The sequence below is a fragment of the Populus alba genome, chromosome 14, assembly GCF_005239225.2.
Source record: "Populus alba chromosome 14, ASM523922v2, whole genome shotgun sequence".
In the NCBI taxonomy this organism is placed as follows: Eukaryota; Viridiplantae; Streptophyta; class Magnoliopsida; order Malpighiales; family Salicaceae; genus Populus; species Populus alba.
Genome location: NC_133297.1, coordinates 17340069 through 17367049, shown reverse-complemented (window position 1 = coordinate 17367049; position 26981 = coordinate 17340069). Strand labels below are relative to the sequence as shown.

Here is a 26981-nt window from a genome sequence, read left to right as displayed (position 1 = left end):
CTTAGTAGTCTTACAAATCCATGGTAACAACCATCCTCCCTTGGCATGCCCAAGAGAATAAACATCCTACCTAAGACACACCCAAAGGGATGACCTTCCTCTTTTAGGTCTAGCCTAGGGTAAGAGCTCAACCTTTATGAGTTCAACTACATCTAACGTCTTGGACCTTAATCCCCTACACCTTTTAGGTGTATAAAAATCCTTCATGGACCCACCATATTTCTATCAAATATTAATATAGATGTAAATGATATTTATATCTCATTGAATGCTACCATGATAAATTTACACTTCAAACCCCTTTATTTTACAAAAAGACAAGACTCATGGGCTATAAATACACCATAAAATCTTCAAATCAATGATTCACAATCTTCATTTTTTACTGTATATATATTTTCAAAACATTTGTTTCTAGAATATTCTTGTATTTTCTATCTCTAAAAATATACTTATTTAAGTATCAGAGAGTCCTTACCTCCACTAAAAATGATCTTTTGTAGGTACTAGTCACAAGCCATATTGGTCTACTAAGCACCAGGTATATGCTATCAAACACCTTAGCTATGAAAAATAGATAAGATTGTTATGACCAATTGATTAACTGATTATCCAACCTAGAAACCCTATTTCTAGGCTACTTGGAATTTTTAGGATTTCATCAGTGACATCGTTTGTGGGAAACTGGTAAAAAAGTTATTAGTTTCTTCCTAAAACTTGCTTTTAATATTTTCAGACAATTTCATGACATAGAACCAATACCCACCTGGGTTAGAACGCGAGACATGGAAAGAAACATTCTAGTCTTATAGGGTTGTGTTTTGTGTGCTTTTAGTTTTCTTTGTTCTTTTAATTTTATCTTAATTCTTGATGAAGGGTTTTGCAGTCATGAATTGGGTCAATACAGATTTATTTGTTAATTCTATTTTTATAGACTTTGAAACTAAATGGTTGAAGCTACTAAATAAATGAAATGGGAAGGACTTGACAGGAACTATAAGAGTTTTGATTAAATTAATAGAAGTGATGAATCAGTGATAGTTGATTACATGTCTTGAGATGAATATTCTAAAATAGGCTCTTCTTAGGAAAGAAGTAGAAGACAAAAAAAACTAAAGTTGGTTTTTTTTACTTTCCCATGACGACTAAGAACAGGCAAATCAATTTTTTATATAAATTAATTAATTAATCGAATCAAAATTGATCAATTTGGAACTGTTTTAATTTTGAAATAAAAAAAATTAGTTTAGTTATTTTCTTAAGTAAAAAAACCAACCCAAACATATATATATATATATATATATATATATATATATATATATATAATATATATATATATGTACCATCCTTTCAACCTTCTTTCTTCGCTTTCAGGGACCCACTTCTTCGGACAAGGTAATTGTGATGATTATTTTCGTTGGATGTAGGAGCAGCCTAGACTATCAAACACCTTGCAAATTTTGGTCAAAGTTTAGGCTTCAGGCGAGGTAAATATGCCAAGTACCAGTTTATTCATCAACAGATGTTAACTTCACTTTCTCGACGATCATGGGGTTTGTTGCCTTGATCGGCCACCTATAAATTCCTTTAAATGCTGATTTTTAAATTCAAACTCAAAAAGTGAAGGGAGCAAACCATTGCTATATAGAAAGATAGAGCATCTCAAGCATTCGCTACATTTTGTAATCTATATACCTCTGATATATACAATAGTAGCAACTTAAGATGCAGCTGGTGAAAAAAGCTTTTAAACCATACAACACCAGGCACTGCCAGTATCGCTATCTATATCCACCCTCCCCCGCTCCTGTATACTATCTTGCTATTTTTCACCTTGTTTAGATGGTTCAATCATCAGTACCAGGGGTCCTTCAGTGCTCTTCATGTGCCAAATTAGCTCCACCTAGTCCACGGAGCGCTCCTGGGAATTGCTATGTTAAACCTTGACAGCAGAATCAAATTGAGGGATAAGGTGGGATGGTATATCTCTTATCCGGTAGCCATTACCCCAGAAAGAGGCAAGACAAAGACCCATGATCGCCATGGCAACTACAGAGCATGCTGGTGGGACAGCCTGTGTGCTCCCGAGGAACTGGGTAGCTAGAAGTCCAGCCAAGGTGGAGCTTTGCATTCCTGTACATAATGAAATTGTCCTGCTGGCTTCTTCCTCTTGCCTGTGACAATAACCACAAAAGTTAACTTCTTATCCCCTTTCATACAAAATTCTAACTCGTTCGTATAGGAAGATGAAAAAACAAAAACCAACCATGCATTTGCTAGAATCTGCTTTAAAGGGCAAATAAACTGCTCTAGATTGTTACACAAACCTTCATTCAGCCTATTCTGAGGAGCATTGCCAATATTAAAAGCAAACATCTTATTGAGGAACTCACAAAAGGTCAGGGGAGTAGCTATAACTGGCAAAAGAGGAGATAGAAATCAGAATAACTGGAGTCCAACATTGCTCTAATTTTCAACCAGGAATTAGTCGACATCTGCGTAGAGCACACAGGACCAAATAGCTTCTCAGAAATTTCAAGTTAAGTTGAATTATCTCAAGGCATGAGGCAGCGATTGGAGAAGGCAGGTTATAAGTTCAGTGGAACATCAACTGGCCTTTGGTTCAGCTGGTATTAGCCTCCCGTGTAAAGGAGGAGCTCATGAGTTAAACTCTCACTAAGGGACTTCAGCTTCTAAAATATTCACTCGTAAGAAAAAGTTCAGAAAAACAGAACGATGTAGCAGAATGGGTTGAAAATCCAACATAAGCAGTAGAAATGGAAAGAAATAAGCAACAGTATAATAACCAACAATGTGTGAAATCTGACAGTGGGTAAGGTCAGATGGTCATATGAGGTTTCCAGAATAAATTACATTTGCAAACATCCACATAAGCATAACCATCACCAAGTCCATTGGTGTATATAGCTTTGGCACAGTAACCAACGGAGGAGTTTATAACAGTGGGACTGGGAACATCACTTGAACAACTATTGCATGAGGATCACAACAAGCAGGGTCACAAAACAGGACAATGGCAATGAGGACTGGTTTTTATCAATTCTAAATTTTAAAACTGCAAAATGCACTCGACCCAAAATGCATGTATAAAATTACCTCAAAGCTGGAATTTTGGAGACCCAATATCCCAAAGTGAATGCCACGGCATGAAATGTCAATACTGGAAAAATCAACCAGAGACCCTCTTTCGAAAGAATCTGACTTCTATTTATTGCTAGTGGACTCCCAATACAAAGCGAAGTGCACACCATAGCAACAAATGGCATGACAGGATTCAGTAAATTTACAACTTCCTTTGCATAGGTATTTAGTACGAGGCCGAGAGCGACTGGAATAAGGACAACCTTAAAAAAGGGAATCTAATGTTAAACTTGAGGGAGGAGAAATAAAATAGTGAATCTAAAAACATATCAGTTAGTAAAGAGCTCTCATTACCTGCAAGATTGACTTTGACATGGCAATGGCATCAACAGGAACTACAGAGCCAATGAGAAGACCAGTTAAAAGAGGTGTGAAAAGGACTGATGCAATGGTAGTGGAGCTAGTAAGGAGAATGCTCAAGGCTACATCCCCTTTACTCAAGAAACTAGCATAGCTGGATAACTGAGCTCCTGCAACACAAGATGTTAAGACAAAACCCGCAAAGAACATCTGAGACATCCCAAATGCCTTTGCAACTAATACTCCAAGGCCTGGTTTGAGCACATACTGCGCGATAAACCCGACAGATAGTGGTAAAGGTCTGCAACAGATGGAACAAATAAAGAACTTGATTCTAAATTTTGCAAATTGACATAATACATTCAACAGTTCAAAGAACGGAATTAAATTAACGAGAAAAAAACCTATACCGTTTAATTGCAGGAGCAAAATCATGAATAGAAAGTTTAATCCCAATCGACAACATGATCCCACCAAGTGCTGGAGCATACAACTCTTTAGATACCCTGAAACAAAGTTTCAAAATCAAACTTGCAAACTAAATTAGGCATCCAACACTCCTTTTTGAGCCCTTAAAGACCAGTCCCAAGCCTTTTTAGTCAGAAAAAGAATACAACAAAAATCCTGAAAAGCTACCAGAAAGAAATAAAAAGCACAAGTTTTGACCATATTCATCTATTATATTCTTTAATAAATAAATTGTTGGCAATTAAAGAAGTACTATATCAATCAAACTTCATAAGAAAAATCAAAATAAAAATATTGAAACAGAACAACATCGAAGTAAGCTAAGTTTAGTTTAATATTGATTAGTTTCGAAAAGTGTCCATATATATATATATATATATATATATATATATATATATATATATAACAATCAAAACTCGGGGACTCAACAAACGACTAATCAAACACAACCCATCCCGGAAAAGCAGCAGAGACAATCCCAAGAAGAAGACTAATTTCCCGCATTAACTAAACCAAAATTACTTGAACAGCGACTATTTTTTTTTTCTCAGGATTAGTAACAAAAAAGAATACTAAAAGGAAATTAAATTTATATATATAGAAGCAACTAACCAAGTGAAAGTGGCAGGCTGAGCAAGAGCAGCTATTGCGGTGGCAGCAACAACAAAAGGAAGCATAGCTGATAAGACCTGAGAAGAATCGGTCTTTGCTACCTCTGCATTTGGGTTAATCCCAAAATGCAATAAAGAAACGTTGCCTTCTCTTCTCTGTGACCCAACTCTTCCTATAAACGCTGAGGTTGAACAAGCAAATGTAAAAAGTGCTCCATTCATCGGCCAGCCCTTATTTAATCGTTTCATTGGAAGGGAATGGCAAGTAAATGAAGAATAAGAAGTTTGAGAAACGAAGTTCTGAGCTTTTGTAGAGATTGAGAGTTTTGGTACCGGTATTGGGGAGATGGAGGAGATTAAGGCCATTTAATTGTGTTTCACAAAGGAAAAAAAAAGGGGGGTGTTGGGTGGCAGCGGATTTTGTTTCTTGAGGTGGTTAAAGAGGTGGGCCGCCAGGGAGAGGTGAAGTCCGGCGAAGCAGGGAGGGAAAGGGAGGTGGTGGAGTTTTAGGAAAAGATGAGGAGGAGATGGAGCTAGAGTGTTGAAGGAGATATTATGGATTTTTTTTAGTCAATTATAACTTAGTACCTATACTTTACTACAATTCATTAATGGGTCCCTTAGCATGAAGATAATCCCTTAACGAGCATCGATCATCTTCAATTACTCTTTTTTTTGTCCGAAAATACCAGAAAGTCTTACCTTTAGAGAGAGGTTATTGAAATATTGACAAATAGAAAGACTAATATATATAGTTCCCAAGACTATAAGGATCTGTATTTTAGCTTCATTAAAATACAGGAACCAGGCTATAATAAACTGTCTCTTTCTTTTTAGGAGCGGAGAAAAAAGGATTGTATTTTAATCTTAATTTTTGAATATTAGTGATTAAGAGAGAATGCTCAGGCAGGTTCTTCTCTATCGTGATCATGCAGTTGGTGCTGACGTGTAGAGTTTGTAGTGGTTGGGACTAGAAGCTGCTAATTACGGTCGAGTATCAATCAAGGCATAGTCCAGATGGTTAATTTTGCCGTTTACTTTATGTGAAAAGAAGAAGAAAGGACAGAATCCAATGGATTCGTGGATGATGAGGTTGTTTCTTTCTTGAATGTCTAAACGCTGAGGCTCTGCATCACTTGGCCGCGTGTTTGGTCTTTCTAGAATAGTTACATTTACTGTTTATATTAAATAGAATTGATTATTTTTAGTTCGGTTTAATATTTATATATAAAAAATAATTAAATTGGTTTTTTTAAAATAAAAAATCAAAACTGATTTAAACCAACTGAGTTTTGATTCTATTTGATTTTTTAGAAAAAACCGATTCAAACTGACTGGTTTCGGTTTGACTCGGTTTTTTCAGTTTTTTTTTACTTTGGCTCAATTTTTTTCTGTTTAGATTCGGTTTGGTTTTTTCAGTTTCAAACTTATAAAATAGAAATTGAACCGGTCGATTTTTTAAAAATTCTAATCGGTTTCTTCTCACGGTTTGGTTTTTTTATTATTTATTTTATGATTTTTTTTGTTTAATCTGTTTTTTTGGTTTTTTGGCTCGCCTTTAATATAAAACGATTAATGTTATAATATGTAGGCAAGGTTAAATTTATTTTTATGTAAAAATATTAATGTTTAGACTATGTTAATGTATTTTAAAAAAGAAACAAAAATATAAATTTTATTGAGTTCAGTAAAATGATTTTGTTTAATTATTTGGTAGAAAATTAAACAGCAGAAATGAATCAATTTTTTTAAAAAAAAAAAAAAAAGTAGGCAGAAATAACCCAAAGAAATTGAAAGAAAATTAAAAAAAAAAAAATGGCCATCACGACTTTTTGTTGCAGCTCATTCTTATTAATCTAGTTTGACTCCATTTACTTTTGATTTAATTTTCTTTTTAGGGGTTTAAATTAGAAATTAAAAGGTTAGGGGTTGATTTTGACCAAGGATTTAAATGGTTTCTTATGAGATTTATCATTGAATAGCATGAACAATTGTAATTTCAATGGTTATTTAATCTTACATATAATTTAGTCAATGATTTTATAAATATAAATTTTTTTAATTTTAACAATTTTTTGGTAAAGTTTCCTCTATTTAGAAACTCCACCTAAAATTTTGTCCCCTTTAAAAATTATATGCAAATAACCAAAATAATCAAACGGAAAAAATTCTTATATTTTATAATAAAAAATAATCTAGGCTTACTACTCAAAATACAAAACTCAATTATTTGCACCCACCACATTTATGAATTGTAGTTCTAAACAAGAATGTTTTCATGAGACGAATGCAAATAACATACATACAAACATCCATACAAAAGAAATATGAAATACTTAAATAATTGAAATTCCAAAATAAATCAATATAATTTTATCTATCTATCTATATCTATGTCGTCTACTGGATGATTTGAGCTTATCAATAGCACAACTGCATCCTGCTCCTACCTGAGTGATATCATTCTCTGGTACGACATCATCAAGAGTTAATATCTTTCTAAAGTTCTTAATTGCATTACGATAAACATTGAACCACCTAGATGTATAAGTGCATCCTTTGTGTTCTTCATCAATATTACGAAGTATAAATGCAATCTCTTGACCCTTTCGTAGTAACAAGTCAATCCAATATTAATAAAACATTAATATTAAATTAAAATATCTATAAATAAAACGTATCATTTAACATATATTAATTCTAAAAATATTTAAGTACTTCCAATATTTTTAAATCCGTTGGGCATGTTGCTTGTATAACACGTTTGTAGGTGGAGGAACCTACTCGAGTTTTGGTATATTAACCTGGCGTGTAATACTCATGTATCAAATCATATACTTATTCTCTGTAATCACACGATGCATTTTTATAAATATCTCATTTCTCTATGCATTCCACTGTGATATATAAGCTTTATGACAGTTTAACTAGTTATAATTATTATTTTTACCCTAATGATTTATGATACAAAATGCATCACTCATATCAATGTTGACTAGAATGTGTTGTCTATAACCAAATTGTTGTATTACTCGATCTGGGCAATGTAGCTTAACTATATCAAAAAAATATCAATGGGATCATTGATTTCTATACATGTTCATCCTAGTAGTACCAAAAACTAGAGCAACTACCAATTTATCCTTACATGTAGTCCACATGACTTGTAGAAGATAACTATTATAAATATAAAACAATAATAATTTGTTGAAGTTAAGTTGTTGTTCTTAACAAATGGTTAAAAAAAACATCTAGATTGGTTTACTGCCTATCTAGCTCACTCCAATAAAATAACAACACAATGTGTTGGATTATTATCAAATAATCTACTAACACACCACCTAATATTACAAATACATAAGTTTAATTGTATTTTTAAAGTTACAATTAAACAATATAAATGCATATAATTGCAAAATAACATTGGATTACCTGCATTCTAATAGAAGTTGAAGTGTAACCCTTATAATTTAGACCAATGTTACTAGAATCACGAGTTGACTCATAAAATCATATGATTTTACAAGTCAACATATATTTATTGTGCAAAATCACTTTAAAACTTAAAAATTGATAAAACTGGATTAAAATCTAGGAAAATCAAGTAAACTTGTGATTTTACATTTTCAAAAGAAGATAACCGAAGCTATAAAAAAGTACTATAAACTTATATTTGAAGTCCACTCTCACTTCACCTTGCTTTGCTCTCTTCATCTTTCTTACATATTTCTTTCTTCTAATAAATTACTTTCTCTATCTCCTAAGGTCTAACTACACACAACCTTTAAGTATTTCTTTATTTCTTTTCCTTGTTTTATAGAATCCTTTTTTGTTAATATGTTGTTTGGTTTCTAAATCTTTCTCTGCCTTGCCTTCATAAGGCTTCAGTTTCCATAAAAAAATCCATCTTCACTATAATTTATCAATATATAATTAATTGAAAAAAAAAATGAATAACTCCATATAACACGAGATCATATATCTAGATCTGCATCTATCTCTCATCTTCTTGTTTAGTCTTTAATGTGGATCAACATCTCATATTAATATTTATTTGCATATATAATTCTTAATTTATTTTATTAATTGCATGAATCAAGTTTTTGGTTCACAATAAAAAAAATCATCAAATTAAAAAACATGTTGCAAGTGCTCACGCTTTGTGTATTAAAAAATATATTTTTTTATCCAACCATGGCGAAGCATAGGTACATTGGCTAGTTTAATTATAAGCTTTAATATTGAATTTGAATCGGTACCCAAATGTGTTTCAATATTAACAAATCACAATCAAACTTATAATTTTCAAAATTTAATTCTAAGTTGTATGAAATTGAACTAAATTAATTTTTTGTTGAAAAAAAACCTTTATTTGTCTAGCATGTGATATATTATTTTTTGAGTTTTATGTTCATTTTTATTTGGCAAATTACTTATTAAAAAACTAGTAGATTCTTTTTTTTTTATTTGATAGTTTAGGGTTCTCTCAATTTTTTATTTAAAAGAGAAAAAAAAAAAGTTGTGCTAGCCTTTTGGGAGAAGACATTGATTAATAAAAAGTTGAGAGTTTTAATGGTTCTTTTAATTTCGATTTTTTTAAAAAATATTAATAAACTCTATCATCTCGTTATTCACCCCATCAATATAAAAGAAATCGAAGCCAAGACTTTAATTAAGAAAAAACCTTAAGGATGTAGGTAAGGCGTGGTAAAAATTTCTTGATTTATTATGGTTTGCAATAGTAAAATTATTATTTTTCTGAAAAAAAAAACTACTAAATGGATTATTAGGGGTAATTGGATTTTTTTTTCACGTTTTATTTTTTTTTAAATTTAACCAAGGCTAACTTGCTCTTTTCAGATTGTTTACACAATAAAATTATTTAATTGTTCTTAAAAGCAGAAAGTTATTTAACTTTAATTCAGAGATTTCTTGATATTTTACTTTTTATAACATGGTAAAATAACTTTATTATCTTTAAAATCTAAATTTCATTGCCTTGTCTCTAGAGGTTTATTTGTATTTTTATATATATATATATATATTATATATATATATATATATATATATATATAAAAGTTGGTGGTTCGTGCATAACATGCTGAAGAATAAGTCTTCCTGTTGTGCTTTAGCAAAGCGTTTGATAACTTAGAATGTCCAAAAACAACCTTTCTTAGTGGTTTAAGATTCCTCACGCCAGGACCTACTTTCTTAGGTGGCGTGTGTGATGTTATTCCCTCTGGTTTGGTCTTGATATAAATTTATTTTTTCCCTTCTTTTCTTTCCCTTCTATTCTTGCACTTGACTTTTCAAAATTTCAAAACAGTTCTCTTCTATCAGTTTTTTCTTTGTAATTGGTCCATGTTCTTTTAATTAATATTTTTTATTTTAAATATTTTATAAATTTAAAATTTATTTTCAATTTCATCCTTCTTTAATTTTTTATTTATTTATCAAATTTAATCCTTATTCTTATAATTATTTTCAATTGATATTTTTTATTTGAATTATTTTATACAATTAAAATTTATTTTAAATTTCATCACCTTTTAATTTTTTAATCTATCAATTGTAGTCTCTATTCTTTAATTTTTTATGTTTTTATTTGTCAACCAAATTTATTTTTTACTAAAACTAACAAGAAACAAACCTATCAAACCATTAAATTGAATAATTATTATCCTACTCGTAAACTGCCACATCATATATATATATATATATATATATATATATATATATATATATATATATATATATAATTGTCCTGCAGTTCGGCTAGGCAGCTATTTCTTATAGATAAAAGAGTTCTTTATAACTTATTACATTTAGTTTACCAAAATAACTCTTTGACTAATATTAATCATACTTAATTTTATAATATCTTGTTTCATCAAATGTCTTCTTTTCTCACAAGTCCTTCCATCCTATCCTATCCTATCCTTCTTTTTCTATTTATAAAAACAAAAAATCAAGATAAATTGGAAAAGAATATGAAATAAACAAAAAATATAAAGATATAAATTGATTTAAGAAACATAGGGATTAAATATGTCGTTTTTAAAACAATAAGGACTAATTAAATTAGTTTCAGCTAAACTACAAGGACCAAATACAATTAACTGTAGATAAAACATGATGCTGATTGCTGCTGCACATGATTGGTCGTCCCAGTTAGATCGAGCAATCCAATAAAAGTAGTGAGAGATGACAGCAAATCAAATATGAAGGCTGGCAGCTATAAATGAAGCATCGCATGCTTAAAATGCACTGTTGCAAAGAGCCAATCTGGATTAAATGCAGAATACCTTATTCATGTTGATGCATCACACAGTCAAATTGGAGTGATGCTAGCTAGCTATAAGACATATAAGCTGGCCAGCCTCCCATAACACGCACTCTTGGATTAACCCTTGCGTGCATATGGCAAATTCGCAAATACTTTCATCCAGAACCAAAAAACAAACAAACAAAGCAATTAAAAGCAGATAGCAGATGTTGATCACAAATGTATACTTTTAGACACAAACCTAACATGGGATTCACTCAAGGTCTGATGACTGCTCTTATAGACAAGACATCAAACCTAAACACGGTCTAATTTGCAGCTGCATACCGAACCTAACATGGGATTTAATTTTAGTCCACCATGCACTACAACCTATCACGTTAGAAAGGCTTTACAGCATAAATAAAGTAAGGTTAGTGTTTTTGAAATTGAGAGGACAAAGACCAAATCAGAGTGCAGGACATAAAAAAAATATTTTAGGGATCATGAATGGGAGAATTACTGGAACTGTAAGGTCATCAAGCTGCGAATAAACAAGTATTTGAAGCCTTCTCGGTCAAATGCAAAGATAAGATTTTAACTCACCTTCCCCCAAAAACATGTTGTCTCCTTTATCTTGGATCGATAACTTAATAACAAGAGTCTAAGTAATAAATAGAAAGAAATATAGTTAACCTAGTCAGTCCACAAGCACAGTTCACCTTTTGTTCATACTGACAGAATGGGCACAAGTACCAAAGAATAGGACATCTTTGATCAATAATTGTATTGCCACACAAGATACACATATAATGGATGAACATTGCCATCATCCCCGTTAGAAAGGGTGGGTCATGCCATTTTCTCATCACATCCAGAGCTCATACAAATATTGGTCATACACAATACAGCTTACATGCTGCGCATATCAGACTTGCAACAGTAAAGATCAAACAAGAATACACAAGCAGGACCACCACCACATGCATGTTGGTCAAAAACAACTGGCTGGTATTGCATGTGGGATTTTTAGGGATCAAATACACATGCCCTTCCGTTAATGAAAGATCTAACCTTTCTATACTAGCAACGGAGTTCAACATGGCTACCATCCCAGACAATGAACACCATATTGATGTCTTTTAACTATTACCATACACAGAACAAGCCAAAAGAAGGCAACCGAGTCCATCGCATTTTGTCCCATATAAGCCTCTAAGTGATGGGACTATATTCTATAACAATAATTCTATGACAATAATGAAGCACAAAACAAATGAATAATTGTTCAAGAATATGCAGGACTGTCCAGAAACCATGTCGGACCAACTGGCAAGCAATAAAAAAACTGAGAGAAACTAGATCTTGGTCTATCTGGTTCAACCACAACGCTTTTTAACAAAAAACTGTAGCATATTAGAATGTCGGGATTAAACCTCCAGCTAAAACAGTAAGCAGAAAAAAAAAATATGCATTCTGGTTTTATTTACTACCTCAACCAGAAATTCATTCTGCGCAAACACTGCAGTACCTTACAGGTCCTCTAGGTTATTAATGCCAGATCACCAACTGAGAAGAAATTCATTGCAAAAAGGCTGTAGGTTTACTTGATACATAGATAACCTAGGGTATGAACTAATTTGCATTGCGCAACTTGGGGCCATGCACTAACATAGGCAGATCATCACTTCCTAAGTGGTAAGTAAGGCCAGCTTATGCTGGTTGGATATAATTACCAAGCCAGTCAAGGTCCTAATCTGACAGTTCTATGATCAAAATCAAGTGTAGTTTCTGTATGCTTTTACAGCAGACTAGATTCTCCAACCTAAAAATCAGTCGCCCTTAAACCAGAAGACTCTAAATTTTGAGCTAGTCTCCCAACTTAAAGAAAGGGAAAAGGCTAACATTTTCTGAACATAAGGCAAGTTAAAGTTTATAATCATGTCAGAGTTCAGCCCTTTCATGATGAGAGAAGGAAAGATTATCAGGGAACAGGTAAAGGATCATGGAGGATGAGTTAGTGCAGAAGCTACATCTGAAACATTACCTTCAATATAAATCTCACTAGACTTGTGCATAATAATATAGCACAGTTGTATATCATGAATTTGCCCATCAAGAACTCATAATTCCTGAACCAAATTGAAAATCCTGAAACTAAAAGCTCAGTCATTTTTCCTAGCCAATCCCCCAGGCCCTAAAAAATCTCTCGGAGTAGGAAAGCTATATCTCGGGATTCTATTTTTTTAAGTAATAAAGTCAATTCCTGAGCTCAAATTCTCTGACAGTAGAGACTCTGGAGATTTACACCTAAGCATAACAACATGAATACAAGTCAGTTAAAGAAAATGTTGATTACCAATTAATTGATGGATTAACCATTAGAGAAAAGTCAAATACCCTAGGATGGAATCTCAAGGAAACAGACAAGAAAAGTTCTTTTTTTAAAAAAAAAAAAACTTGACTGAGAATGGTGTGGTAAAAAAGAAAACAAAAATTTCATCACACTTGTAGAAGGGAAACATATAATTGAGCAAGAAGAAGCCTTTTATTCCTGAACTTTTATATCATTGAGTATGTGCCTCTCGTCCATCTAAAAAACTTACACTACAAAAAGTGACTCCATATGGATGACACGCATATTTTGTATTCATAATACAACAAATTAACATATAAATTGAACTTATATTGAATTTATCACCTGATATCACCTCAACCGAATTGCTCCTGTCTCCCTCTATCTTCTGCAAGCAGGACACTGACAGTCATCACACTGCAGCCTCCTTAAATTTTCCCTTTCAACTCAATCAAATCCACACGGAGTCCATGAATAAACAAGAGCTGGATCCCCTACTTTCCATAATCTGCACTATATGGGATAAATGAACGCAAGCAAACACACTGAATGGAAGCATTAGACCTGCTAACCAGACTCTCTGCTGAAGAGATTTACAATGCAAAATGAAGAACCCACAAATTGATTGAGCTAGTGCACATCATAAGCAACCTTCTCCCGCACACACTACAGGAAATCCCTCCCAAAATTTTCCTGATCAAGCCCATATCTTAACTTCCCAGATTGACTCTGCACAAAAATTAACAAAACATCAGACCACAAACACACACAAAAAAAGAGCGTCAAAAACATCAACCAACGTAAAGATCTCTCGTCCCCACAAAAAATAATCAATGCTGGGCGTACAACATGAATTTGTAAACCACGTTATCCAGTTCAGTTTTTTGCTGAATTTCAATCGGAAATGAAGCTCAAAACACAAAGTATTGATTAAATCTCATAAAAAAAAAAAAAGACAATGAATGAGACTAAACCTTGGCGACAGCATCAGCAATAAACTTCCCATGCCGAACAGCCTCAATTTCGTCATCACGAACAGCAACACAATCCCTAGGCATCTCAAACAAGGAAAGCGAGAACTGCTTAAAAACAACACCAACATCGAAATAAATAAGACCAGAACTCGGCACGTCAACACGAATTCCCTTAACAGGAAACCACAAAAACAACTCCTGGGCAGAAATCCCCGACAAAGCCCCGATCTGCCCGTAACTCAAACTCCCCGTAACATTCATATCGTAATGCAATTCACTCTCAAATTTCGCATTGCAAGCCTGATCGAGGTGTACCTCGAAACGCCCCGTTTCGTCGATGTCAAATTCCTTCACTCCCTTCGGTAACAACCCCATCGGCAGCCCGTGGGCTTTCAAGACATCGTAAATCGATTGATTTTTATCAGAATATACGGTTGGGACTGAGATTAGGAGAAATGAGAGGGAACAGAATAACCGAAGCATTTTCTTCATTTTTTTTTGGTTGCTTGTGTGGTTAGAGCATGAATTTAATGGTTATTTACAGATTGGGGAAGAAATTAGGGTTAGGGTTTAAGGATTTCTTGCAGAGAGAGAGAGATGGTCGCGGAAAGATTGTAGCTCGAAGAAGTAGAAGGAGAGGAGAACAAGACAGCGGTGCCAGCTTGCATACAGAGAGGATTGGGAGAATGATCAATTATTGGTGGTGTATTGTGGGGTCCTTAGGAGGCATGTTTCTCTACGGTTAAGGTATGGCGTTCTCGTGGGGTTTGCTAATAGGAAAGTGCCACTTGGATATGCTTTCGTGGTGGTTTTGTAATTGCGGCTTGATTGTAGGGGCCGTTTAGGGGTGAGCTGGAGGGCCACCGAAAAGAAGTTTGGCAAGTGGGACGGGAGGTGATGTTTAAGGTTTGAAAATACGTGGGAGGTGGGCGTTACGCGCTTTCTGAGAGAGTGAAGGGGCTGAGTGTGCATGGAGGGTGTGATGATGATGTTGCCGTGCTATATTATAAATAGTGCATGAGGAAAGCTTGATTTAAGGAGTGGTAATAAAAATAATAAAAAAAATTGCTTTCGGGTAACAACTTGATACAAAAACTGTCAAAGACCAGTAACTGAAAGCATACAAGAGGGTGTCCAGCTACTATGTGACAACTCATTTTCTCTTGGGCCCACCCACTGTACTCTATTGACGTGAGCAGTTTGTTTATTTTTGTTTTTTTATTGTTTACTTAAATGGTTTTTGTTTTTTTATATTGGATTATATTTTAAATTTTAATTTTATAAAATATGTAATATTTTATAATATTTCACCGAGTCAATTCAATCAATCCAGAGCTGTCACCTCCTAAAGAAACGGATGATGTGATGTGTATGACTCGAGTGTAAAACCTGAAGCAGCTGATTAATTGCTTCTCCTTGCCATCGAAACAAATATTTGAGCTCAAGTGGACAGTAGTGGGTAATTATGGTGATAATTATTAGTATTCCTATTTAAGAAAAAGTTCAAGTTAGCCCCTCGTTCTTGATGTGATGATTAGATTAGTCCTTTCCCATGAATAGCTGATTACAACGCGGTTCAGACAATGTTTCTTCAAGATTTAGAATTTTTTTTCTTTAAAACCAATTTTTTTAATGTTTTTATATATTTTTGATGTGTTGATATTAAAAATAATTTTTTAAAAAATAAAAAATATATTATGTTGATATATTTCTGTGTAAAAAATACTTTGAACTGCAACTGCTAAAACACCTATTTATTTTTGCGTTTCAAAAGAATTTTTGAAAAAATTTAAAATTTTTTTTTAAATTTTTTCTTTGCTTCAAATTAATATTTTTTTCTTGTTTTTAGATCATTGTGATGTGTAATGTCAAAATAATTTTTTAAAAATAAAAATATATTATGTTGATGTATTTATAAGTGAAAAATAATTTGAACCGCAACCGTTAACATACTTGTTTGTTTTTACGTTTCAAAAGCGTTTTTAAACAAAATTGAAATTTACTTTATTTTTTTCTTTGCTTCAAATTAATATTTTTTTTCATATTTTCAAATCATTTTGATGTGTGATGCCAAAAATAATTTTTTAAAAAATAAAAAAATATATTATTTTAATGTATTTTCGAGCGAAAAATACTTTAAACCGCAACCGCTAACACACCTATTTGTTTTTGCATTTCAAAAATACTTTTAAAAAAAAAATTATTTTTTTTTAAATTAATATTTTTTTTAGTATTTTCAAATCATTTTAATATATTAATACTAAAATTAATTTTTAAAATATAAAAAACTATTATTTTAATATATTTTTAAATAAAAAATATTTTTAAAAACAAACAAAACAAGACACACTTAAAAACTCTCCCTCCCTTACAAGACTAACAACTAATCATTATTCATATCCCTTAAAAAGAAAAAAAAAAATCAACTTCACTCTCGTTTGTAAAGAAAATTACAAAAAAAAAAAAAAAAAAGAAAAAAGAAAAAAAGAAAAAAGCTTTTTGACTTGACAGTAAGGTATCAAAGGAAGGGAGAGACATGACATGTGAAGGATGGGTGTGCGTGTGTGGGCTTCGAGTATCATTATGATTTTGTCTCCGCATAAAAATAATCACGTGTCGGGATATATTATTTATCATTATTATTATTCTTAAGCTTCACTTTTATACGAATAAAAGAATAATATATTTAAAATATTAGCTAGCTATTCTTGGAATATAAATAATTATGAGCCGGAACCTCCTGCCATCCAGATCAAGCACGATATTTTCTCCGGCTCTGGTATTTTATAAGCGTAAACTGTAGTGGAAAAAATCAGTGTTTTTCGAGCAAGTGGGTGTTTTTTAACCATTTAAATTAATAAAACTATGGATTGAGATTTTTTCCAATAAGTTCTAAATTCAATAATAATAATCAGTTTTAATTAGAAAAAAAATAATCATGTTCATACTAGTCTTAAAAACATGTTTGAAAGCATATGATTGTAGCTGTTTTTTAAAATATTTTTTATACTAAAATACATCAAAATAACATTATTTTTTTAAAAAGATTATTTTTAAGATTAGTATATTAAAATAATTTAAAAAATTAATTTTTAAAGAATATAATTTATACCGCGTTTTTAAACTGTGTAACTAAAATCTCTGTATAAAAATAAAACCACTTAGTTTCGGGATTTCTAAGCTAGATAAACCTCGTAAATATTGATAATTAAATAAATATTAATATAAAGATTTTATAAAATATAAAAATAGTGTTTGATGACAAGCTTTCTAGCTCCAGAACAACTTACCCTCGAGTTTCATGATCACAAATAAAAACCTATATATATATATATATATATATATATATATATATTGAACATAACATTATAATTAGTATGTTCACAAACTGAATCTCCTTTACTGAAATGTCAACCAAATCACTGCCTTCAACCTCCATCTTCACCATTTCCTGTTGCTTTGGGAAGAAAAGATGTTTCCTTGTCCTTTTTTATACCAACTTCATCTTCACTAGTAACTCCAATGCTTCTTTGGCTTCTTTAATAAATATTAAAGAGTACAATGATTTTTTTTTAAAAAAATATTATCAAAATATTATATTTTTAATTTTTAAAAAATTATTTTTGATTTTAACAAATTAAAATGACATGATAACACCAAAAAATATTTTGAAGTAAAAATATAAATAAAAATTTTAATTTTTTAAAAAAATATTTTTAAAATACAAAAACAAACATGCTATTAATCTTAATATATTATTTAATTCAAATTGTCCCCTTATATCTCAATTTTTTCAGTGTGTTTAGTGACTTGAAATATTTCTCTAATTGTACCTTTTTACTAAAATTCAAAAAGCTCTAAAAAAAATTATGACTTGGATAATAATAATAATAATAATAATAATAATAATAATAATAACCTCTTTTTATAAATAAAACAAATTAAACAACCCTTTGTTTATATTAGCACAGATTTAAAATTCTTATAGAAAAATGATCTCTTATTAAAAGTTATATAGCTAATGTAGAATAAAATTAGCTTACTATACATACTTGTTTGAAAATATAGTTACAGTTGTTTTTTATAGTGTTTTTGTATTAAAATGCATCAAAATGATGTTTTTTTATTTTTTAAAAAATTATTTTTTAAGATCAGTATATTAAAATTATCAAAAACATAAAAAAATTTAATTTTTAACAAAAAAATTTTAATTTTTTTTAAATATAAATATAATCATGTTTCCAAACATTCCCTAAAATTTTATATTATGTAAAAATTAAAAACAAATCTCTCATCGATATGACTTTGTTTATAAGGTAAGTTGAGTAATGCTAGACAAAATTATTTTGGACCCAAACTCCAATCTTGGTGCTTATAAGCCTGGGCCGTTTTTCAGGCCTCGTAATCACGAGTAATTATTTACTGTTTTAAAGTTGAGTCCTTTATGCATTCGTGTTAAATAGTTTTTTTTTCAGTAAGGGCTCGATTCTTAATTTTCTTGATTTCTTCATTTAATTGACACAGCTCCTTTCTGTAAATTATTTCCATGATAGCAAGCACCCATATCAGGGGGGTTGGAGATTAGGATCCCGAGCTTAATCTGTCGGTGAAAGAAATGGTCAGATTCCCATTTCATTTGGTACCTTTTTGACAAACACGTCCCAGATTGAAAGAAAGTACCACCACCGTGACCAGTGGCTCACTACTCACTTCCACTGGCTGTGGCTCTAAATCCCTCGAAATCTGCAAAAACTGGGCCCTTCCAAAAGAAGTGGGGCAGTCATCTCCGCTTCCAAGCTGTCAGCAAACGGCATTCCACTGCCACTGCCATGTGACTTTTTTCCTTTTCTCACAGCGCCACTACCACTACTCCCGTTTCTTAAAGCAAACGGACACAACGCTTGCAATTTTCTTAGCAAGGAATCTCGAGGGAGATAAGAATAAGATAACCATAGCAAGTTGAGAGAGAGAGAGATAGAGAGAGGCAGGGATCCAATGCCCTCTATGGCGCCATGTTCATGCACATATGTAGTGCTAGTGCTATGTTTGGTCACCGGTTCTTTCGCTGGGGACCCTTATGTGTTCTTTGACTGGACTGTCTCCTACCTCACTGCCTCTCCACTTGGAATTAAGCAACAGGTTCTTCTTCTTATTCAATCCACTCATGCATGCATAGTATAATTCAAGATATGTAGTAATTTGTACAGCTTAACTATATATATATATATATATATATATATATATATATGTCTCCACAAAGTTCATGGTAGTTGAATTATGTCCTTGTTTACTTATTTTGTGTTCCTGAAGTCTAAAATGATGTTGGTCGCAGACCCATGATCCTTTTTGTGATTTAAATAAAATTCCAGGTGATTGGCATTAACAGGCAATTTCCAGGACCAATTCTTAATGTCACTACTAACTGGAACGTTGTTGTCAATGTCAAGAATGATCTCGATGAACCTTTGCTTATTACATGGTATATTGTTTGTTTACGGCCGTGTGTAATTGTTAAAGTTGATATCAAAATCTGGTAATTGAAGGATTGATGATTTAATGTTGGTTGGGCTCAATGTAGGAATGGTGTTCAACACAGGAAAAACTCCTGGCAAGATGGTGTTTTAGGGACTAATTGTCCAATCCCAGCTGGGTGGAATTGGACATATCAGTTCCAAGTCAAAGATCAGATTGGAAGTTTCTTTTACTTTCCTTCCCTCAACTTCCAGAGATCAGCTGGTGGATACGGAGGGGTCATCATAAACAATAGAGATGTTATTCCACTACCATTCACGGTACCTGATGCAGATGTTGTACTTTTTATCAGTGACTGGTATACTAAAAGTCACAAGGTTTGTAGGGATGGTGTTTTCTTCTCTTTTTTCTGACTGCTTGTGCTGAATGCTAGCTACTTTAGTTTGTTCTATAATTTGCCAATATTTATGGGGAAACAGAAACTGAGGAAAGATGTTGAAAATGGAGACGACCTAGGAGTTCCAGATGGTATTCTTATCAATGGATTTGGTCCGTACAGATATGATGAGGCACTTGTACAAGGAGGCATTGCTTACCAGATAATAAACGTTCAACCTGGTATGTGTGTGCCCCTGTATCTAATGCTCAAATTGCTCTTATTTCATCAGAACTTGAATTTTCCATGGAAGAATTAATTGTGCCATCCTATTTTGAACTTCCCCAAAATTTCTGATTAGCACGACAAAAGGTTTTTTTGTTTTAAGCTGCCTTTTCTCACAATTGTGATCAAAGTTTAAGATACAAATTTTGTTTCTTATGATTAAAGATACTGTAAATTCCTTTTCTTGCTTTCTTGATTAAAAAAATGCTTTATATTTTTGTACAGGAAGCACGTACAGGTTCCGGGTGCATAATGTTGGTATCTCAACCAGCTTGAATTTCAGAATACAAAACCACAACTTGCTTCTGGTGGAGACTGAAGGGTCATACACTGTGCAGCAGAACTACACGAACATGGATATTCATGTAGGGCAGTCGTACTCGTTCCTGGTTACATTTGATCAAACTGCTAGCAGTGATTACTACATTGTTGCAAGTCCTCGATATGTCAATTCATCCAAAGCTTCTGGAGTTGCTATCCTGCACTATGCCAATTCTCAGGGACCCGCTTCAGGTCCTCTTCCTGATCCTCCTAATGAATACGACTCGTTTTTCTCAATGAATCAAGCAAGATCGATAAGGTTGTAGTTAAGTATACATCATTTTGGATTAACATTGAAGTTATTGTTAACCTCCAACATTTTGAGCAATTGAAGATAGTATTATGCTTAATGTAGTTGTTGAGTGATTCAATAATCTGGAATGAATTATATTCTGGAGAGTTTGATCACTGATTTTACAGAAATGGAAACTTTAAGCCACAATGAGATTGGGAAATCTATTATTTGGTTCTTTATCTACTTCATTTCCATGAAATTCATATGCATGGAACTTCGTTTAATTTTCATGGTTGCTGTTGCTGATAATTTTTGTCACCTTTGATTTTCATGGTTTCTCCTTGTTAATAGATTCTCTTTCGGTATGACAATACATATTTTCAGATGGAACGTCTCTGCTGGTGCTGCTCGCCCAAATCCACAGGGATCTTTCAAGTATGGTCAGATTACTGTGACAGATGTGTATGTGATCGTCAATAGACCTGCAGAGCTTATTGATGGGAAGTGGTGTGCTACCCTCAATGGTATTTCATATTTACCACCTTCAACACCGCTAAAGCTTGCCCAGCAATATAACATCCCAGGGGTCTACAAGCTTGACTTCCCCAACGCACAGATGAATAGACATCCCAAAATTGATACTTCCCTAATCAATGGCACTTTCAAAGGGTTCATGGAGATTATCTTTCAGAACAATGATACCGCTGTCCAGAGCTACCATATGGATGGATATGCATTTTTTGTTGTGGGGTGAGCTTTTATTTTTGATGCCCTTGCTGTCTCTAAACCTAAGTAAGGGAACTCAGATATTCAACATGGTTTTCAAATTTCTTGTCTGCTCTGTAGTATGGATTTTGGAGTGTGGACAGAGAATAGCAGAAGCACGTACAACAAATGGGACGGCGTTGCTCGCAGCACTACACAGGTACTTCTATCTTGTAACTGTCATTGCAAATGGTTGTATCAAGCCACGGCCCAACAGGTTTTCCATTGGAAAGCTATAAGAGAAAGGGTTAGACTGAAATACAGTTGACAATCAGGCTAATCCAATCACCCAGCCCTGCTCATTGGGCTGGCAGTTGTGGGATTAGGATAACTGCTAATATGCTTTAAATATTTTTAAGGAAAACTGGAAATTGCTCTAAATTATATTACTGATAGGAAAGCTAAATTTTGCCAAGGTGGAGAGTAGGCTGTGCTCATATTTACATGCATGAACAACGAACTGTATATGCTATGATGGAATCATGACATGCAAGGGAACATAACAGCAAGAATAATGGGGTTGCAAGGACACAGTTTCCTTTTGAATGTAATGATTGTTTCGGTACCAAGGTGCTCAAAAAGGTCACCAAGGAAGTAAATTAACTACATAGTTTTGAATGATGAAATCTTAGGTGAGTTTGGGTGGTTTGAGTTTCATTTTATGCCTAGTTCATCTGAGGAATGGAAAGGGGAATTAGTAGACTGTTTAAGCCACTAACATTTAGACACAGTTCTTATTTCTCTTCTGACAACAGGTCTTTCCTGGAGCTTGGACAGCTATTTTAGTTTCTCTTGACAATGCTGGCATTTGGAATCTCCGTTCAGAGAATCTTGACTCGTGGTATCTGGGCCAAGAAGTATATTTGAGCATTATGAATCCAGAGATCGACAAATCCGAGGCTACTTTGCCTGATAATACTATATATTGTGGCATGCTCTCATCCTTACAGAAGTAAGATTTCAGAAACACGACTATACTTGATTTATCATGTTAATATTCCTAGTTAATTATACATTTACTGGAAGTCTATCCATCTAGGCCCAAAGTTTCGAATTCAATTTTGTTCGAAGTTTGATCTTTTCTTGGTGGTTCTGTTACTTTTCCATGACGTTTCTGGATATCTCATCATGTACTGGAACCATAGCATGGTGTGCAAATCATACAAAATTATTGATATCAGAACATTCTTGGACTAGTTTTTTTTCTACCTAGTTTCCATTTCACAAAGTTGAATGGCTGTAGACTAAAGTTTCACTGTAATTACTTAATGGGATCTACTCTGTTAATGGTATCATTTTACATTCTGCAGGGACCAGGCTCGGAGATTTAGTTTTTCCGGTGCACCTTCACTCGCCGGTCTGAGCAGAACCTTTTTGGTTGTGTTGATCATGACCTTATATTTAAGAGTGTTGTTGGGATGAAAGGATTGTTACGCTTTTATCACTGGTAAGGTTACAAATGTATTGTAATGTAAGAGTATGTTCATGTTTTTTGATGCTGCAAACAAGTATTAAGTGAGGAGATCAAGCTCCATTGTTACCCTTATTTGTTCTCGAAACTGTACAAAACCAATATTTATTCTGGTCTGTGCATGCATTATTAACATTAACAATTAAAAATTAAAATTAAAGTAAAAATAAAAATAAAAATGTCTAATCTCCGATAAAAGAATTCATCAATCTCACACCCATATACAATCTCACCCTCTCTATCTCTCTCTATAATAAATAAACCATAAATGATTTGAGATTGATGAATTTCTCACACCCATGATCGAGGGGTGTCGCAATGGAATGAATGACCGTCCTAATTCCGAGCATTGCCAGGAGAGACTCATGTGATTGATGCTTGTGGATCTACATCAACATTGTGCGCCGAAGGCTCAATCCCAACAGACATTAAGCCCAGCCTGATCTTGTCTTGAGAAACATAATGCCCTGTTGATGATGGTGGTTCTGAATAATTGAAATCAGATCTTCCAGCCATGGAGTTATTAAAGATGGTCGACGCTACAGGTAAAGGGGAATATGATGAATCTCCATCTATCCCTTCATGTTGATCTAGAAAAGACTGAACCCGTCCTAGTAGTCGATAATGAGTTCCCTTGAAAATCTTCAGAGCCTGTATCTCTAGGACTCGGCAAAAATGACCTCGTGAAGAAGGTGGGTTGGTCAATGGTGGATGGTGGAGTGGTTGTGGCTGCTATTCTGTGGATGGTGGCCACAGTTGCAGCAACTCCTCTCTTTGTGGCTGCGATTCTGTGGATGGTGGCCGCAGTAGCAGCAACTCCTCTCTTTTGTTCTGTGGATGCTTAGGCAGAGAGACACCATTGCCAATGCGAAGATTGCCTTTACGAGTACATGTTGAAATCTTTCTCAATAAATAATCCATCAAAACCCATGACTAGATTTTGGTTGATTTTATATCTGCGGAGAGGAGAGAAGGAAATCATGTTCGAAGGGAGAGAAATTTCATTTTAATAATTTGTTGCTTGTGGTATTTTTGATGTATTACGAGTATGTTTGTCAATGTAATAATATTTGTTTTTTAAATAATTTTTCGTATTGAAATACATGTTAATAATATTTTTGTTATTTTTTAAAAATTATTTTTGACATCAGCATATCAAAACAATCCAAAACATATAAACAATATTAAATTTTAATAAAAAAAAAAATTAAATTTTGTGGGAACACGATTTTAACCGCTTTCCCAAACGCACTTTACATATGATAAATTATTTTTTATTTGAAAAAATGTAATTTTATTTTTTAAAACAGTAAAATAAAAATATAAAAAAAATATATTATAGGACTAGAGGCTTAGGGCAAAGGTTGGAGTTTGGGACCAAAATTATTTCGTCTAAAATTCTTCAACTTATCTTATCTAGTAAACAAGGTTATATAGATACGAGACTTTATTATTATTATTATTATTAGTATGGGTGTATAAGTCAGTTTTCGTGTATCTTGATTAATTTTATAGGCATTAAAATTAACAATTATATAAGGCTCTAGTGACCCTAAAGCTTGTGGAACTTAAACTAGTAATTTTTAGGAAGCAAACATAATATGAATATTTTTCTAATTTATAATAATATTAGTAATTACTTTATGAATAATTATATATAAATCTAATATCAATTTTTTTTTATTGCTCATGAATATGAACATTCAATGAGAATAAAATACCTATTTTTTTAATTTATTTCTACAATTTTTCTCAAATTAATTACTTCTTTCTTTTCACATATAGTTACATGAAAAAAAAAATTAAGACATGATTTTTTATTTATTAAAACTTGCTTTTTATATCATGATAATTTTTTGACTAAAAAATAATGTTATTAATAAAAATGACATGTTTTTGTAAGAATCCAAAAATAAATACATAATAAGAAAATTGTTTCAACTGAAGAAAATTATGACAAAAACTTCAAAAAAACTCATAAGCGAAAAACTGTGCGCCTAAAATAATGGTATCTTAACAATTGTGTGAAGAAGAAAAGGATTTTTGCATGTCAAAGACACGTTGTTCCCTGTTTTATCATAAAAATAATTTAGCTTTCATATATCATGATGATTTTCCCAAGTAAATAAAGTGAAATTATGTACATATACCATCTTTTATTTTTATTTTTAAGAAAAAAATCAACAACAAAAAAAGAACACTATTAATTTATTTTTTTAATCTATTTTTCAACCTATTAACTAAATCTAAAAAATATGACACATTTAGAGTACGTTTGTTTTCCGCTAGCTTTCATGTTAGTGGTGAAACAAACGCAACACCATGTTTAGTAACAAAGAAAATTGCATTTTATACTAAAAAAATTGAGTTTGAAATGCAGATTTTGTGCAGCAAGTTTTACATGTTTTTTTAACTGAGTTTTGTAAATATTTCCCTAGAGTGTTTAAGAGTATGGTTGTGGTTTCTTTTCAAAGTGTTTTTCACTAAAAAATGCATCAAAAATAAAATTTTTCTTTATTTTTAAAAAAATCAATATTGATATCAGTGTATCAAAATAATTTGAAAATATCAAAAAAATATTAATTTAAAATAAAGAAAAAAATAAAAAAATTACAATTTTTTTCAAAAGCGCTTTTTAAATGCAAAAAAAAAATAAGGTAAACATTTTATCCAAATATTTTATACATGTTTTTTGTTACACATAAATTTAAACCACAGTTTTTACCAAACACGTATCTAAATTCAACTAACTACAATTAAAAATACTTTTTCTAAACTTACTTTTTTCAAAATATAACCACAAAAGTTATCTAAAAAACAAACACAATGTGATTGCACTATAGCTTTTAAGGAAATTGCACCATAGCTTTAAAGGAAAAACACTGTGGATTGTAATAATATTTTTGGGGAATTTTTTTTAATTTTTTTGCCTTAAGAGTTTGGTAAATTTCTTTTTTGTTCCCTTTAGTTTGCTACTTTATTATTTTGATATAAATTCTCATTTTATTCACATCTTGATCCCTGAATTTGAAAGAAATGAGAGAAAGTTATCGAAAAATATTGAAGAAGAGAGAAGGTAGTTAGTTCTTCACATTCCAACAACCTATAAGGCCGATCATGATGTCATTGAGTTTCATTTGATAAGATGAGTTTTATTCAAGTGTTTTTTTACCCCCTAATATCATTAATAAATTTGGGCTCGAGAATATGGGTTGGTAATTCTTTTTCATTTTAGGTTGGTTTTGGTTTTCTTACATATTAAAGGTTGTTTTGAGGTTAGATATGAGTTTATTAAGATTTATGGAGTTTATTTTATGTATTTTTAGGTGGGAAAATGGTTGAAAATGAATTCTTTTAAGATCAAAGGGGCAAAGCACAATTAGTGACCAAAGCGAATCCAGTAGGCAATATATATATATATATATAATCATCTACCTTTTACTATAAGGAGAAATAAAAAAGAAATTTGTTGCATGAGCGTGACCCCTTTCTTTGTGGGTTATATATATAAAATAATTATCCACCTTTTACCATAAAGAGAAATAAAAAAGAAACTTGACGTGCGAGCCTGACCTCTTTTTTATGGACTAGACATGCAAGTCCATCAAAGTCCACTTGCTAAACTTATTTTATTTTTTATTTTCTTTCTAGATTTTTAAATTAAATCCATTATAATTTTATTATTAAAAATTAATTTGATTTTTTTTTATTAAATACCATTAAAATTTTACTTCTTTTACTAGGGTCATAGTCTTTTTTTAAATTATATTGACAAGTACAACCTTCATGGTGTTTTTTTTTTATAATTATTCTATTGCTAATTTTCTTTGGATATTATTTTATTAAATAACATTCAAGTTTTTATTTGTTTTCAAAATAATTTTATAGCATTTTTTTTATATAAATTTAGGAAACACTCT

At 32.1% G+C, this 26981-nt stretch overlaps 3 protein-coding genes across 7 annotated transcripts; 1 reads left to right on the top strand and 2 right to left on the bottom strand.

Moving 5' to 3' along the window:
• Positions 1-1621: 1621 nt before the first annotated feature.
• LOC118063420 (probable sodium/metabolite cotransporter BASS3, chloroplastic) lies at positions 1622-5094 on the bottom strand. Its single transcript, XM_035077442.2, has 5 exons — positions 4543-5094; positions 3873-3968; positions 3457-3763; positions 3118-3365; positions 1622-2174 (listed from the first exon to the last, which is right to left on the bottom strand). Exons 1-5 carry the CDS (start codon positions 4905-4907, stop codon positions 1937-1939), a joined length of 1254 nt encoding a protein of 417 aa, XP_034933333.1. The 5' UTR covers positions 4908-5094; the 3' UTR covers positions 1622-1936.
• A 5443-nt stretch (positions 5095-10537) lies between these two features.
• LOC118063419 (uncharacterized protein At5g01610) lies at positions 10538-14822 on the bottom strand. Of its 3 annotated transcripts, none has more exons than XR_004689901.2 (3): positions 14137-14822; positions 13508-13891; positions 10538-10808 (listed from the first exon to the last, which is right to left on the bottom strand). XR_004689901.2 is itself a non-coding variant. In XM_035077441.2 (2 exons), exons 1-2 carry the CDS (start codon positions 14626-14628, stop codon positions 13829-13831), a joined length of 555 nt encoding a protein of 184 aa, XP_034933332.1. In that variant the 5' UTR covers positions 14629-14822; the 3' UTR covers positions 13336-13828. The 3 variants fall into 3 exon arrangements, 1 of the variants encoding a protein (XP_034933332.1); XR_004689900.2 differs by lacking the exon at positions 10538-10808 and adding an exon at positions 12837-13116; XM_035077441.2 differs by lacking the exon at positions 10538-10808 and having other exon boundaries at positions 13336-13891.
• A 3795-nt stretch (positions 14823-18617) lies between these two features.
• Positions 18618-23136, top strand: LOC118063418 (monocopper oxidase-like protein SKU5). Of its 3 annotated transcripts, none has more exons than XR_012167813.1 (9): positions 18618-19275; positions 19506-19615; positions 19715-19985; positions 20088-20226; positions 20495-20849; positions 21210-21575; positions 21672-21750; positions 22007-22222; positions 22346-22481. XR_012167813.1 is itself a non-coding variant. In XM_035077439.2 (9 exons), the coding sequence occupies exons 1-9, from the start codon at positions 19132-19134 to the stop codon at positions 23010-23012; spliced, it is 1773 nt and encodes a 590-aa protein (XP_034933330.1). In that variant the 5' UTR covers positions 18620-19131; the 3' UTR covers positions 23013-23136. The 3 variants fall into 3 exon arrangements, 2 of the variants coding, with proteins under 2 accessions (XP_073260380.1, XP_034933330.1); XM_035077439.2 differs by lacking the exon at positions 22007-22222 and adding an exon at positions 22901-23136 and having other exon boundaries at positions 18620-19275; positions 22346-22542; XM_073404279.1 differs by lacking the exons at positions 19506-19615; positions 22007-22222 and adding an exon at positions 22901-23136 and having other exon boundaries at positions 18619-19275; positions 22346-22542.
• Positions 23137-26981: the final 3845 nt, after the last annotated feature.